This window comes from Engraulis encrasicolus, chromosome 10 (assembly GCF_034702125.1).
Source record: "Engraulis encrasicolus isolate BLACKSEA-1 chromosome 10, IST_EnEncr_1.0, whole genome shotgun sequence".
In the NCBI taxonomy this organism is placed as follows: Eukaryota; Metazoa; Chordata; class Actinopteri; order Clupeiformes; family Engraulidae; genus Engraulis; species Engraulis encrasicolus.
The window spans coordinates 28,606,432-28,620,821 of record NC_085866.1 but is presented as its reverse complement, the minus strand read 5'-3'; the positions used below and the strand labels follow the sequence as shown (position 1 = coordinate 28,620,821).

The 14,390-nt window shown below is 41.3% G+C and overlaps 1 protein-coding gene across 1 annotated transcript in view; it reads left to right on the top strand.

The window, feature by feature from the left end:
• The first annotated feature begins 3,737 nt into the window (after window positions 1-3,737).
• Window positions 3,738-14,390, top strand: part of LOC134456914 (ribonuclease inhibitor-like) — a 36,023-nt gene continuing 25,370 nt past the window's right edge. Inside the window, exons 1-3 of the mRNA XM_063208558.1 lie at window positions 3,738-3,783; window positions 4,180-4,320; window positions 6,334-6,480. Coding sequence (XP_063064628.1) covers window positions 6,356-6,480 — 125 coding nt within the window. The 5' untranslated portion in view covers window positions 3,738-3,783; window positions 4,180-4,320; window positions 6,334-6,355. The remainder of the gene's footprint in view (window positions 3,784-4,179; window positions 4,321-6,333; window positions 6,481-14,390) is intronic.

Genomic DNA, 14,390 nt, shown 5'->3' with positions numbered 1-14,390 from the left:
AAGTGTTACATTCCTAATATATCTGAGAGCAATGCGCCACGCGAGCATCGAAGAACAGTAGGCTACCTTGCCCCACCCTACCCCTAACCCGAATTTCAGAAATGTCCAGGAAACATACGTAGGCTAGTAGTTAGGCAGAATAGGGTTTAATATTCCTGATGGCCCACCTCATCTCCCCGACAGCCCCGACGGTGAGCGTGTTTCCCTCTGTTCAACCAGAAGAGTCTTGAGCGCTCAGTTATGCAGTTAGAGAGCACAGTCCTCTGTTAAATGTGGACGATTCTCCTCCCTTGCACTATTTTTGTGTATTTGTGATATCACCCTCTTTGCATTTTAGCTTGCTTGGGCTACTGTAGTATTCTAAATTTGGAGGATATTTTTTCCCCGTAGTTTGGAAGGGGTGCGTTATGCGAGATCAGTTGAGCAGAGAATGCATGATACATCGGGAATGCGTTGGAGGAAAACTGACATGATTTTCGAAAACGACCGCAAAAATAAAGGAATATATAGACGAGCATTCATGGAAACTAACTAATTTATCTGCCTGGGTGCCACCTGTGGCATGGGCTTGCGTCTTTTCTGTTCAGGCAGAGGTGAGATGCAGCGCACGAGTTCAATGAGATTTATTCGCTATGGAAATGACTTTTGTTCCTCGACCGAATTGGGATTTTAGCGCGCACATAGACCTATATTTGTTTTAGGTCTTGTCATGTAGCCTAAATCTCTCTCTCCCTCCCTCCCTCCGTGACTGAAGTGGTTCTGTTGGAGAGCACGTTCAGTAGTTACACGTGCTCTCTCTCGCTCTCTCTCGCTCTCTCTCTCTCTCTCTCTCGTGAACCTGTCCACAGTTGGTCTTTATTTACATTCCTTCCTGGCACTATAAAAAGTTATAGTGGAAAACTCAATTGACCTTTCCGCAAACTCCTCCCCCCCTTAGCAACGGTTGCTATGCGAGTCAAGCTTTTACGTATTCCAGGTTCTCAGCATTAGAATGAATGGCATGCGACATGTTTTCACCCCTGTCAATTTCGGCTCTGCCCATGGAAATCACAAGCAATTTGTTGAGAAACAGCAAAATATAAGATAAAAGTTGACAAAAAGGTCTGCAACAGGCTTAAAGGCTACATCCACAACATGCTATGTTTGTAGCCAGATGAGACAGAGGGTAAAGCCTACAGATCCCAATGTAAGAGGCAAGCACCTAATAATTTACAAGAGCAGCAGTGCATTTGTAGGCCTAGACCTAAAGCAGGGTAAGTCACCTTTATCATACGTTGCATTAAAATGCACATGATTATCATATTTGTTGCATTAAACCCATGTGATGGTAACAGATGCCAAATGTAAACATTCCCACCTGTAGCGCTCCAGTCTATTGCTCCCTTATCGTTGACTTGGCTTGTTCAACACATTTCACCTCATGCAAGTGAAAGGCAACCCTTTGGAACCCCAATCCTCCACAAGCTTCACACAGCAATGGCACAATGATACCAAAATAAAACCAGTGTCTGTGTCATCTGTGGTTGCTCCAAAAGCAAAGGTGATTCTATAAGGTGTCTCTTACGGTCACCAGGAAACCAGTACGCCTACAGTTCAGTAAATAGATAAATATTTCCAGTAATCTACAAATACATTGGCTACATTGTAAACAGTGGAAGTTAGAGAGAATTTTGTTGTAGGCCTACTGCCCTCCCCCCTGGAACTTCAATGTGACAGGTGACAAACTGGCTCTCCTACAAAGGCAGACAGGAACACCTGAGCTATTTGGTGCAAACCTCCTGTGGACATCACTGTTGTTGCAGACCACACATACCCTCTTGGAGTGGCTTAAGTCATCAGGTAATTCACCATGACATGAAATGGGTTAAAGCATTTAAGCAAAAAATGAAAATACACAGGTCATGACAATATGCATGATGATGGATGGTATTTAATACACAATAACAAAATAATCAATACATAATACACAATAAATACACACAGGGCTGATGTTGACTGATTAAATATTGTGCTCACATTCTGTAAACTGATGTGGAATCTTTTGTAACCAAATACTTGTCTAAATGTCATCAGTGTCAATAACAGCTCACTACACAAAGGAAGGTCTGGTGTGCCACTGTACCTGGATTATTTAAAATGTTGAACTCATACAAGGTATTAAACTGCTCATAGGTGAATCCAGCGCAGTAGCCTACTGGAAATAGCCTAACACATCACTTTCATGCACAAACTCTGGTTTTAACACCAAAGTAGTGTGTAAATGGAGTTTGTATCTAAGTTGTTACATCCTTTGCCTCTAGTTGTACAGTCAGCTTGGTTATCTCAGCCTTCTGAGTGGCCACCATGTCCCTCAACATCTGAAGCTCATCTCCATGATCAGTGGTGGGATCTGTAAACAACGAACAACAACAACAGGAAAAGTTAACAAACTGCATATAAATAATATCTCTCAGTCACACACACACACACACACACACACACACACACACACACACACACACACACACACACACACACACACACACACACACCATGGTCACTGGTGTTTGAAGCACTTTGTTCCACAGTGTTAAGGTGTTCAGTGGAGTTTGAGCTCTCTCCTACCATGTAAACAACCAGTTTGACTTTCCATTACATTTTCATAGTAATGCAAGGTTGATGCATGTTAGTGTAGGGCTAAGATGTTTTGTTGATGTTTTGAGAACGGTGACTGGGTACAACAATCTCTATTAATGTTTGCAATGTAGGCCTATAACTAAATCATCTCTGATGGAAGGCACTAAAATAAAATGCACATTGTGAAGTACAGCACACCTGGGATCTTAAATCAATACTATTAATTATTATTCAATCTCAGTTCAGTTGCAATGGTTACATGAGGTGGGATTCTAACTAAGTTAATAGCAGAATACTTTGCCCAGCATAGCTGATGCTTGTTTACTACAAGCGAACAAGTGGCATCCCACTTTAAAAGCCATTGTACAAGATAAACTTTTCAACTGTACACAACATTAACATTAGTTTGGTTGCTACTTGCATGCACAATATGAACAGAACAGTCAACAGTGACAATAAAAGTACAGCTAGCCTATGCTAAATGAGGCTAACCCATTCAATCCAGCTATGTGTTATTATTATGATCATCCACACAGTTCTAGCTGCCCAAAATGCAAGGTAGTGCTACTAAATTGTATTTGAAGTAGTGGTATCATCACGTTTTCAATGAGGTAGGTGGATTTTAGCGACATTAAAATAGCTGCTTACCTTAGCTTGCCTAGTGGCTTCTGTTTACATGTTGCTGGTGGTGGGGTAGTCCACATTGTTTAGCCCACAGCAGGAATTTCTCCATCTCGGTCTTTGGTTTTGGGAAGGAATGAAATGTAACCCCTCCCTCCAACTTGTTGTGTCTCCGTTGTCGGAATTACACACGCCAAACGCGCAACATTTCTTTTTATCTTCCAAACTCGGGATCTCTCTCATAGACTTCCATTCATCAAAACGGCTGGCTTGACCAAGGTCCCGAGCTTAGTAACTGTTGCTATGCTATGATTGGTCAGTTACCATTTTGGGGGGTGGCCGCGGAAAGGTGAATTGGAGACCACTGGCCTACGCTAATTGTAGCCAAACTCCACCCCTTGATATCAAGCGTAACATTCCGCAGCCTGGTTGAGCATCAGCACGCCTACGCTCTGTACAAAAGCAGGTTCCCACTAGACGGCAGTGTAGTTGGAGTCGCAGGGAAGAGCAAATTATCACAAGATTAAGAAGAATAGGACATACCAGGTTGATATCATATCATAGGCAAGCATGCCACATGTCAATGTGTTAACTATAGGGAAATGGAGACAGTCAATCATGTTTTGTTAGGCTACAGTGCCAAGCATAGGCCTACAGCAAGGAAAGATATTTTACTAGTGGAGATTAGAGAACTGGGTGAGACAGGCTCTCTCCAGATAAATTATTCTCCTTCTCTTTGCCGTCAGCGTGGAGATTTGTGTTTAAGTTCCTTAAAAACACAGGACTTTATGATAGGATTTAGTTAACTACATAGGCCCTAGTGAGTTATCTAATTTTGTTTGTTCATTTATTTTATTTCTACCCATTGCTATTCTTTCATTTATCCATTCTCCCGTTCTTTTTCTTTTCTTTTTTCTTTCTTTTGTCATTCCTCCGTCGAAGCTCCACCCTTTTGGATAGTTGTATAGTTGGCGGTAATGCAACATTGCGTAGGCTATGCCAATCGCCAATAAAATCACAAGAAGAAGAAGAAGAGCATCAGCACGCATCCATTTGCCACGACACAGAAGTGCTGCGAGGCTGGTAAGACTTGAAATTTTAAAGTGAAAGTGAAATTTTTAAAGTTTACGGAGTATACCCACTTCTAAATTTTAGGGGCTTCAGCCTATACCCACTTAAAATTGATTGATCCATTATTTAGAATAGCATAGATATACAGTAGGCCTATACCCACTTAAAAAATGTTCGAATATACTGTATACCCACTTCAAAAAAGTAGCCTAGACTACACCGCTGAGTAGCCTACCCCTCCCCTCCCCCCCCCCCCACCCCCTCCCCCCCCCCCCCCCCCCCCCCCCCCCCCCCCCCTCCCTGCTACGCTGTGGACTCTCGTCTCAGTTGATTAGTTCTAGCGTTTCGTGAGGCTACTCGCAGCAACGGTCATGGTTTCATTGCGCAAGTTGAGCGCAGCGTGGGGTTTATTTCATTTGAATTCATGTTTCACTTGCATAGGCTACACACACTCGTAGTCGTAGGCTATACATAGACTAACCTACATGCCTACCCTACGGTGTTTTTGAACGATGTTTGTGTGTTGTTGATAACTCGGGCAGGACATGGGGAAAGTTAGCAGACTGGTAGGGGAAGCGGGGAAATGTCTGTCGGGGTGGAGCTGTTACAACAGCATCGCATTTGGCGTCTTCACACACAGAGCTCTGGGACAATGAAACACACTTGCCTATAATTTCCCCCGTCTGCTACATAGTGACTTTTACACCATCTTTGACACACAGTGGAGGCACTAGTCTATCATGATCATTTTCCACGCACATTCCACTGTAAGATTTCCCACAGTCCGAACACAGACATAACCAAAGCTGCCTTCTTCCTCTTCTTTGATTTTTAAGTTGGCAAGCTAACGTGGTGCATAGCCTAGGCTAGGCCTACTTACCGCCACCAGCTGGACTGGGGTATGAACTCTATCTAAGTATCTTTCTAAATCACTCCTGAGAGTAAATAAAAGAAAAGAGAAGAAAAGATAAAAAGGAAAAAATACAAAACAACAGTGAGTCATCTAAATTCTTTGAATCAATCCTGTGCTCCTCAGGAATCAAAAAACTTAGTTTATAGCCTACTGACATCTGCTTCTTTGTGATATGACCTCCAGGTTAAACTGCAGGCCTATTTTCTCTTTTTCCAAGTATACAATTAAAATATGTCTGTCTTCTTGGTAGCCTACTTATAACATTGAAGAAAAACATGCTACAGTTTCAGGACAACCACAGTTTGAACATTTGCCATCAACATGTTTCCACATTAGTAGCCAGGTAGGCTACTGTTTAAGCTTGTAGGCTATGGCCAAATCCTATTCTAGCCAACACATTCCCCTCTTTCCTACTTCTGTTGGTTATCCTGGGAGTTCCTACTTTTTTCTGGACATTAAAATTGTCTGCCTGTCAGCCCTGAATTCCATGTGTGCCACCTCCCCTTCACTTTACGCTACAGAACACTCTTTACTTCAGCTTTACTGATGTTAACTTGCAGGCCTACATTCTCACATGTAGCCTTCTTTTTTGCACATTAATCTGCCAGTTCATTTCTCACCTATATGAGCTGGTACCCACACAAAGGAAATCCCAACTCTTGACTTCACTATTAGGTTGTTTGCCGTAATTGCAATTTCAAAAATAATGTCTTGCCTGGATTCTACTTGACCTGTCCTGATGCTGGTTAATGCTGAGCTGGAACCATATGCCAGATTTTGCATGGCTTTTCTTTTTTCATCTTTCCTTCTTTCCTCTTCCTCTTTTCCTTTTCTTTTTTCCTCTCTCAGTCTCTCTCACTCACTCTCTCTCTCTCTCTCTCTCTCTCTCTCTCTCTCTCACACACACACACTCACACACACACACACACACACACACACACACACACACACACACACACACACACACACACACACACACACACACACACACACACACACACACACACATTTCAATTATTTCTCTTCTGAAGACAGAACACAAACAAATGTACTCTCTTATACACCTATAATAACGTGTAATAAAATAAATCTTGTGTTCTTCTCTTTCCCAGTTCGCAGGGCTCTTTGCTACTCATGTCGGACCTGGAACTGGAGGAGTTTGACTTGGGGGATTATGGACGACAATTTGATTCACCTGCTAGATCAGATGAAGGTCTGCTTACAATGCTGCCAGTGGTCAACAAATCACAACGAGTGATGTGAGTACTGTATGATGGTCTTCAGTCCTGATATCAATTGTTTTACGTTGTCACTGCTCTTAAAGGTCCAGGGGGGCCAGGGGTTTGGGGGTGTGGAACGTCCGGTTGCCTTACTAGGCTATGGCTAAGTACATATGGCTTACATACAGTATAATGGTTGTATCAGGGCATTACTGTCACATCTTTTTCCTGAAGCATTTGTAGATTATCATGTGAACATGGACCACAGTTCATTGTAGGGGGAAACAAAAAACAGAAAAGGGGCCAGTTGCTTTAGCGCCACCTCATCCCTTTCTGTGCACGTCTATGCAGTCCATAATATGTTATTATTTGTAGTTTATTTGGCAGGGACAATGCAGTGCACATTATTACAAACATGACAAGGCAAGGCCATGACACAGCTTGAAGATGTGAATACATAAAAAGGTTTATAGCTAGATAGCTAATTTGCAACCTCAGTCCCGGATCAGGCTAAATATTCTAATAAAATATACACATCATCTAAAATATACCAGAATACACCTAGTTATACAAAATGTTATACAAAATGTACAGTAGACAAATACAATTATATGCTACCTTAAAACATAATTCCTATAGCATTAAAACCTTGTGCAGGAAGAAAAAAAATCAGATGTGTGTGACCTGTATATGCTGTGTGTGCATTTATGTGTGTTATCTATTGTGTGTTGTGATGATTACATTTTTGGTTTTCCTTCAGCCAGTGTTTCAGTTGTCTTCAGTTGTCTGGTAAATACTTAAAACTCAGTTTGTATTTTTAATACAGTTGGTAAACTGTTCCACATTTGAGAAACTCAACCACCTCTGCTATGCAGTTGCCGTTCACTGCTCCTCTGGTGGCCGCACTTCTTGTGCTTATTTTTGTTACAAAAGGACATAATACAACAGGAGCAAGATTATTTGCACATTTAAAAATTAGTTTAAGAAAATAAAACTTCATAAGATTCTCAAAGCTTAAAGGGACACTGTGCAGGAAATGGTCAAAAAAGGTACTGCAACTATGCTGCTTATTGAAATTGGGCTGCCTATGGCCAAATTTGATCTTTACATGAAAGTTTACTAAGTATTAAACAAATATTTTCTAGTATGATCCAAGTACAGTCATTTTTGCAGCTAAAAATGGCTATTTTTGGAAATTCAAAATGGTGGCCCAATGGAGAAGATCTCCCTTTTCATGCATGAAAAGTGCAATTTTTCCAGTCATAATGAATAACTTACTTAGAATTTGATGCTAGTGGTAAATATTCATGAAAAAGGTCACATTAGTGAATGGGCAGCATGAATTCTGGAAATAAACAACTAAAAAGCTCACACAGTGTCCCTTTAAGAGGTTATATTCTGTTACTATGAGGCAGTGGTTCCACATTGTTTGTGATCCAGTATCTTCAATGCCTGTTTGTATAATGATAAAATAGGTTTAATTTATGTCTGGGAGGCTTGGCTCCATACGGTGATGCAGTAAGATAGGTGAGACAATATCATGGCATGAAAAGACAAAAAAGGCTGCCTTGACAGGTATATGATCAGGCTTTTAGGCAGGATTTTTTTTAGGGTGTCTAACTTTTTTTAACCTGTCATTGTGCGTGGCGGGTCGAGTCGCCCGCAGGCACAAGTGTTTTAGGGCGATCTTGGGGTATTCTCCCCCGCAAAATTTGAAGCCATTGGACTCACACTAACGCATAACATGGGTCTAAATAGACCCGCATTCATTTCCAATGTATTTCTGAGCATTAATCATGTATTCTCTCACACAACTTCTAAAACCAATACATTTTATCCCATTATTCTTCTAAAAGTAATTACATAGGTGGTCCTTAAAGGAGAATTCCGGCCAGTTTGGATTCATATCCCATCTTGGGTGGACCGAGGGAAAAGGATGAAAGGGAAAACCGCGAGAAATTTTCATGCGTGCTGCGCAAAGTTGTTCAATTGCGCTGTTTTCGGTTAAAGCCTGGTTCGTCGGGCACGTATTTGACCTGTTTTAAAGCTCCCAGCGTGCATTAAAACCCTTTTGAACGCTTTGGCCGTGGTGTGTGTACCAGAGGTCGCGTTAACCGACAAATGTCCGTCATTGACGGATTTTTTTGAAGGATGACGGAAATTTCTGAAGCCTGTCCGTCATTTTGACGGATCAATGTTCAGGGTGATGATAAATAAATAATACGTTTAAGTAGGCCTACGCCTCTATCGAGAAGAGCAAATATGCATTTCAATTAGGCATAGTTATCAGCGCAGATAATTTCATGCTACTATCATTTGACTTTCTCCCTCTCTCCCTGCTTGACATACCATGCGCCGCAGCTGGGCTGTGCGGCTGGCTGCAGCAGAGCGCGCGCCTCTCCACTTGTTCCAAATAATGAATTAAAATAACTAAGATGTTGCCACACGTGTGACTTCGACTTTAAGATTCAGAACTATGTGTAGACCTATGCCTACTACATTTACAGACTATCTGATCATCTGCCAATGACGAAGTTGTCCCTCTATCGCCCTTCATAGAAGCATTGTTTCATAACTCCTCGCTTGAAACATAAACAAATATGCGAATAGCATTTTTGCTAGCCAGAACCTTCACTCAAAGGCAACGCAGGTCTAAAACGGCTTCAGGACATTAACTAATAAAAATGACGGATATTCAAGAGCCTAAATATTACCAGGCAACGCAACTTACAACTTGACAAACGTTGCCCGAAACGGCTAACCTTCTCTCATTTCGATAGCTGGTTCACCCATTATAGGCGATATATTTTTTATTCAGAGAACTTTACCGCGCTCCCAGAGCCAACATATAAGCCGATGGGGCTACGTCTAGAGTGGCTCCCTTTACCGTCGCTGACATTTTTCAACAAAGTTTTGCGAAATCTGGTCGTCTACCTGTTGTAGGCTTCAGTGCCTTTGTCGACTGCCTGGGCTAAACCTTTCTGCTTCAAGACGGCTTTCCTTTCCATCCTGCATGTTATCCCATTTAACACTGCGCCTTTGTATTACAATCGGTGTATTAATCAGAGCAAAACGAGTGACTGACAGCTGTTGGATAAAGCCCTGCACGCGTCTTTTAAAAAAGTGTTTGTGGTGACCATAGCGCTGAACACTGAATCAGACGCGCGTCATGAGAGATATCTGCAGCTTTAGTGCAACGAGGGGGGCAGAGAGAAAGTGGACAGCAAAATTGACTCCATCCTGAAAGTTGGAGAATGAATGTCGAGTGAAAGGGGGTGTATTCACAGCGGTTTACTCTCAATTGGCCGCAATTGCGCATGTGTTGTTCCCGGTGCGGGGTCGCGACCCCCCATAGCCTATTGAGAAACGATATGGAGAATTAAAAAAATAGGCGATGACGGATTTTTTTTCGACCCTGTCCGTCAAAATGACGGACTGTGAAAAAGTCTAGCGCAACCTCTGGTGTGTACCCATACAAGTCGATCTAGTGGTTCATAGTTCCATTAGGAAGCACAGGCACGATACAAGAGGAGTTTTCAAAAGTGGCGCACCTACCTCTCTCAGCTTCCGCCTTCCAACTACGTCCGCAAAATGGTTCGCCAAAGTGATACTTCATAGTAATCCATTTTATTTTTGTCCACCAAAGACGAGTCACAGGAAACAAATTCACATGTTTCCATGTCCTGTGCTGTTGTTGTCCTGTGCTGTTGCAGATTGAGTTCTCACTGAACGCAGGTTTGTGACGTCACGGCGTCACATGACTCCTGGAAGGAACGCACATTCGCTCATCCAGTTATTATACAGAAGCGAGAGAGAGGCGCTGTCGTAATATTAGCTGTTTGATATTTTGAGATGGATCCTTCGTTGGGGTCTGGTGGTTCAATTGAAGAGTTTGGTGGCCATGGTTATCTTTTTCGAACCAGAATATTTGTAACAGATAAAGAATTATTGCCACAATGTCACATATCACAGATTACAGTTTCGGGGGCGGGCTCATGTATTGTTTTGGGGGGGATCCAGTTTCGGGGTTGGCTAAAGGTGTCAAGATGGGTCACAGAGCGCCGAGTGTTTCACCCAGACAGAGAGGTTTCCCCACATGCTGTACCAGGATGTCTTGGAAGCCTTCTTTTATGTACCAAGAATCAATTGAAAAAAAAAAAAACATCCTAGACCAAGTGGCCCTAATGGTCAACTGTCTAATGAGTGAGTATAGTATTTTCTATTTATATTGCAATTATTTATTTCATCACCAAGGACTGCTATATATTCTAATCGGTATATTATTGTGATATGTGACATTGTGGCAATAATTCTTTATCTGTAACAAATATTCTGGTTCGAAAAAGATAACCATGGCCACCAAACTCTTCAATTGAGCCACCAGACCCCAACGAAGGATCCATCTCAAAATATCAAACAGCTAATATTACGACAGCGCCTCTCTCTCGCTTCTGTATAATAACTGGATGAGCGAATGTGCGTTCCTTCCAGGAGTCATGTGACGCCGTGACGTCACAAACCTGCGTTCAGTGAGAACTCAATCTGCAAGACAACAACAACACAGGACATGGAAACGTGTGAATTTGTTTCCTGTGACTCGTCTTTGGTGGACAAAAATAAAATGGATTACTATGAAGTATCACTTTGGCGAACCATTTTGCGGACGTAGTTGGAGGGCGGAAGCTGAGAGAGGTAGGTGCGCCACTTTTGAAAACTCCTCTTGTATCGTGCCTGTGCTACCTAATGGAACTGTGAACCACTAGATCGACTTGTATAGGTACACACACCACGGCCAAAGCGTTCAAAAGGGTTTTAATGCACGCTAGGAGCTTTAAAACAGGTCAAATACGTGCCCGACGGACTAGGCTTTATCAGAAAACAGCGCAATTGAACAACTTTGCGCAGCACGCATGAAAATTTATCGCGGTTTTCCCTTTCATCCTTTTCCCTCGGTCCACCCAAGATGGGAATGAATCCAAACTGGCTAATTTCTAGACATGGATCGAAAATGACCCGCATTCATTTCTAATGGAAGTCTAAACCTTTCACTATTATAACTTCCACAATTAATGTATTTTAATAGCTAAAGGATTCAAAGTTGTGATTTAGACTATTTTAATGCACAAAATGGGTGTTATTTTTTGTATCTTATATAAATAAACACACAAATAATTTCCCCCATTATTGCAGACATAGCGTAAGTCTGAAGTGTTTCACGTTAGGAACTAAAATATATTTAAAAGGATTCCAGTCAGGAACAAATAAACTGCGGACCGTTTTTTACCACTGCTGACCTATTGGATTTAAGCATTCCAGGTCATGCATACTTGTATAATAAGAGACGGTGTGATCGGAGGAGCCCAATTACAGACATCATATAAGAAGGTTAGATACGTCATCGCGTATTTCAAGCACGTCCGCACAGGTCGGCCATATTAGCGCTGCCTAAACTCTCCACAGACCCCCGTTACACCTGAAGTAAACTGAAGAATTGAAACGTTGAGATACTTAAAAATGTATACTGTTGCTTCGTTGAAATATTGACACGTGTATATAAATGGTAGGGCTCCTTAAAACTTAAGTGTAGACTGGGGTAAAACGCCCAGGAGATGTGTCAGATTTAGCCTATTTGTCCAAAAATTTAGATAGACCTACAGCAAATACACATTTTAACCATTGCTGTGCATTACGTTGACGACATGGATATATTCATTGCACCAAATTAAAGACGACAGAGATGACGTACTGGAAGAGAGATGTACAGCGCAACAAGTTCATTCTATCTGGATGGCACTAGCGTCACGACTCATTTTGAACACAAGGTGGAGCTATCGTTATTTGATATTTTACTGAAAATAAAAAAGATTACGTTGTGCATTTGTTTATGGGATCTATTTAATAACATGAATAAGCCTACTGAACTATATTATACATGCTTTTAGACCTATGCACATAATAATATAATGTAATATAATATAATAATATTGTGAATATTCATCACTATGCAGTATCAACATATACTTTCGTTTGGAATTTTTTATACTGTGTAACAAACCGACCCTTTCGAAAATCTATGGAAATTTGAGGGAATTATGGCCATCTGAAGAGTATACAGCACCAAAAACTCACTGCAACTGGTTGAGCCAGCAGGCTGCGCTAACATGGCCGCCATGCGCAGACGTTCAACTTGCATGACGGGAACGCAGACGACGTATCTAGTCTTCTTATATGATGTCTGTCAGCCCAATAGCCTATATCAGGACATATACAAAACTTTTAATGAAGAATCATTGCGACGTTAAGCGACTCGAGGGGCAAACTCGCAGAAGCGCGAGGGGAGGGGGAAGGGAGGGACGAGCAGAAGCGTAGGACAGACCTGGTAGTCTAGGCAGGATTTCTGAAAAGGTGCTTATTTAAGGTCCTGAAGGCAAATCATGTTAATTTTCGGCATACAACTGATTTAGGGGTATTCAAGGGTGCTGAATGCAAATCTGCCGTATGCCGGACGCAAAAATGTACCAAAATGCCTCAAAACGGGCAAAATCCAATATGGCCGCCGCCACCGTGTTAAAATCCTGCAATCACTTTTCTTTTGGACTAAATAAGGTATGAATTTGAAAATAGCACTTATTTTTATGTTTTCAGACATGGGGAAAGCCATTATGTCATCATATTTAAGCTCAGACTGGAGGAAAATGCTTATGTCATTGGCTGGCAGCCATTTTAAAAGGAGAGAGCCTCATATTGTCAACGATTTTTAACATTTTTACTAATCTTTCAAGATCCACAGAAAAAAATGTTCTTTGTCTCTGTGAACACAAATACTACAGAAAACTACACTGAACTGTCTACTTTCACCTGAAAAAAGAAGTTTGTGTCTACCTTTTTCCATTCTTTAGTTATGGGCAGTAGAACATGGGATGACACCACAAAAAAGCACAGATTTTTGACCCCAAAATACTGCACTTCTCACTGCCCATATTTTTGCTTTAAGGACATATTGTCTTTGATAGTGTTCATGTTTGATATGCTACATTTTCAGGGGGTTTGAAGGGTGCTTAATGCCTTTAATTCCCATAGTACATCAAAATGAAGGAATCCAATATGGCCGCCGTCACTACACAAGGTAAACTCTTAAGTACATTATGTAGCATCAGGTTTTCATACAAGGAGAATTAATTTCCATACTCAGATTTAAGATAGATATCAAAGGAAATTATTTCAGTGTAGACTGAATTCATGTTTGCAACAGGAGATTACCTTTTCCATAAATTGACCATTTGTATTTAAATCTCTCCCTATTTCAATTACACTTTTAATGCATTATACCATGAAAATGTTTCCACCTCAAACCACCTCACAATGTTTCCACACCTCTTCACCCATAAAAGATAAATGCACACAAGAGTCTGAAAGTCCCTAAATCTAATATTTTCTAATATTATCCTTTGTACAATGGGAATTACTTCATGTTTGCCGGTTTAATTGCTGTGCACAGATCACTGTATATCTAGGCCTATAAAGGGGACCAAGAGGCAGACTGATGTGAATAATATATAAAATAGAATAGAATAGAATAGAATAGAATAGAATAGAGTATACAGATAAGGGAGTGGCATTGTGTGTGTGTGTGTGTGTGTGTGTGTGTGTGTGTGTGTGTGTGTGTTTGTGTGTGTGTGTGTGTGTGTGTGTGTGTGTGTGTGTGTGTGTGTGTGTGTGTGTGTGTGTGTGTGTGTGTGTGTGTGTGTGTGTGTGTGTGTGTGAATATATTAGAGGGCATACTCAGGCTGGTATTGCACATCAGTCATCCAAAGTTATTGCATAGATTGTCTTGCTTAACGTACATATTTCAGCTGAGATGGCCACTCTGTGACAATTATAACCATTAATTACAAGGCTGGCCTTTGTTCTGTAGTACGGCAAGAATTCAGCTCAACACATTGCACTGT